General features: G+C 27.1%; 1 protein-coding gene across 1 annotated transcript; it reads left to right on the top strand.

Annotated features, from left to right (window-relative positions):
* Positions 1-275: 275 nt before the first annotated feature.
* Positions 276-1,394, top strand: LOC135955935 (uncharacterized). Its single transcript, XM_065506365.1, has 3 exons — positions 276-482; positions 823-963; positions 1,045-1,394. Exons 1-3 carry the CDS (start codon positions 388-390, stop codon positions 1,232-1,234), a joined length of 426 nt encoding a protein of 141 aa, XP_065362437.1. The 5' UTR covers positions 276-387; the 3' UTR covers positions 1,235-1,394.
* Positions 1,395-2,351: the final 957 nt, after the last annotated feature.

Genomic DNA, 2,351 nt, shown 5'->3' with positions numbered 1-2,351 from the left:
ATATATAATAGAAATCTATCATAATTGTGTCCGATATTGCCAAAAAAACCGGGCCGGGGTACGGAAATATATGAAAATCTTTGATTTCCGATGAACTACAAAAAATTTACAAGCGTTTAACAATTTTCCATGTCTGAGGTGTCCGTCGTCAAAATTTGAAACCAGGAAACGGCTGATTTATTTCCAAACTATTTTGATACTTCCCCACTGTGCATTGTTGCTATATTTTTGTATTCACATTTTAATTATATTTTTCATTCTCAGTAATATTGAAATAAAAGTCTTTTTAGTTTTGTTTTTATTTTATTTTGAAATACATATTTGTTTAAAATTTTAAAATTTTCTAATTTTGTTTTTTCCCATAAAATATTTGCAAAATTCTTTACCATGATTAAGTTTTCTAATTTTTGGAAGAAACCAAAAGAAATTGCAGCACCAACAAGCAGCGAAACACTGTTAAAAACCAATGAGATATTTAAACAGTAAGTCAACTAAATTCAAGCTAAATATAAAATTTGCGCCTCTATAAAAAGCCACATTACATTGTATAAACGTTTTATGCATTAAAATTAGCTGTTATTAAGACCTACGATTTATGTATATTTAGTGTTTGCTTTAAAATTCTTTCGATTTGTTTCTAGTAAAATAGTTTTAGACCAATGACATTTAAGATTTCATCACCCCAGTCTATAAGAATAATAAACTATCTTTGATTCAAACAGTCTACCACTAAATCATTCTTTAGTTCTTAAAATATGCACATAAATATTTGAAATCTCAAGAAAAAATCAATCAAATCCAACTTTTTTTATTCATTTGCAGCTTCCTTAACAATTACAGTTGGTTTGTTTATGCCATAGCGGGTATTCTGATGTTGTGTAGCTTTTATTGCTACATCTACAATTGCAAACGACGTTTGGACTTGAGGAGACGCAGAGAATCAATACAAAGAGGCAATGAAAGGTATTTTTAACTTAAATTATTCTTAGTATAAATTTCAATTTCTCTAAAGAATAAAATTGATTTTGTTTTAATTCTATGCAGAATTCCCCAACGTCGTCGTCCTGGTGCAGTACATCGTGATCGAGAAATATTTCGCAATGCCATCAAGGCAGTACGCCAGTATGTTGGGCCCAACGAAAATCAAGGCCCTAAAGGCAAATCTTACGTTTTGAAAAGAACGCGCAGCGGTGTTATTTATGGCAATTATAGCAACGAAGACAATAGTCAATGACTGACATACATATATTTTAGGCAAAACTATTTTTTTTAAGAAAATGTAAAATTATGTGCAAAAATTCAGTTTGCTAATATATTTTTGGAAATAATTTTATTTTTATACAATATTTTTTAAAAATAGCAATAGTAAATTAAATATTTACCAAATTTAAAAGTTAAAATAATGTGATTATTTACTTTTATTTGACGTTGTTAATTTTAATTTGCATCCTAAAAATATGCCATTGAAATTATAACAATAGATTTTATGTACAGTAAACAAACAAATTGTTGTTACTTATATGAAGAAACAGCAAAGTACCTTTTGTATAGATTTTTTTATGTTTTTCTTTTTCGAATTAAACAAACATTTCTAATTCTTTCCCGTAATTATCAATATAAACATTTAATGTGCTATATTCGAATGAGCTGAAACTTATATACCGTTCACCTTTTAGATATTTGAGCTTCAAGTTATTTTTATGATTTGCATTGTAAAAAATATATCTTTGAAGAATTTCTAAGTGATTTAAATCCCTACTGTTATGCACAATTCAGATCTGACATAAATTTCTATAGGGAAATTATGTTTGACATAAATTTCTACAGGAAAATTTAGTCTGACATAGATTTCTATAGGAAATTAGGTTTGACATAAATTTCTTTGGGACAAATTTATGTCCAACATTAATTTCTATATTAAAAATGCATGTCTGACTTAAATTTCGGTAGTACAAATTTATGCCTGACATAAACGTCGCCAATACAAATTTATGTCTGAAATAAATTTTTATAGGATAAATTTATGTCCGAAATAAATAAAAAATGTATGTCTGACATGAATTTCGCTGGTACAAATTTATGTCTGACATAAACTTCGCCAATACAAATTTATGTATAACATAAATTTCTCTACTTCAAATTTATGCACTGCCAACATAAATTTTTATAAGATAAATTTATGACAAGACATAAACTTCTATAGGTCAAATTTATGACAAGACATAAATTTCTATACGTCAGATTTATATCTGACATAAAATTCGCTAGTACAAAAAATTCATTTCTAACATAAATTTATATAGGACAAATTTATATCCGACAGAAATTTCAATATTAAAAATTTATGTCTA

The sequence above is a fragment of the Calliphora vicina genome, chromosome 3 (genome assembly GCF_958450345.1).
Source record: "Calliphora vicina chromosome 3, idCalVici1.1, whole genome shotgun sequence".
Lineage (NCBI taxonomy): Eukaryota > Metazoa > Arthropoda > Insecta > Diptera > Calliphoridae > Calliphora > Calliphora vicina.
Note: the sequence above shows the minus strand (reverse complement) of the source record. Positions and strands in the feature narration are given on the sequence as shown.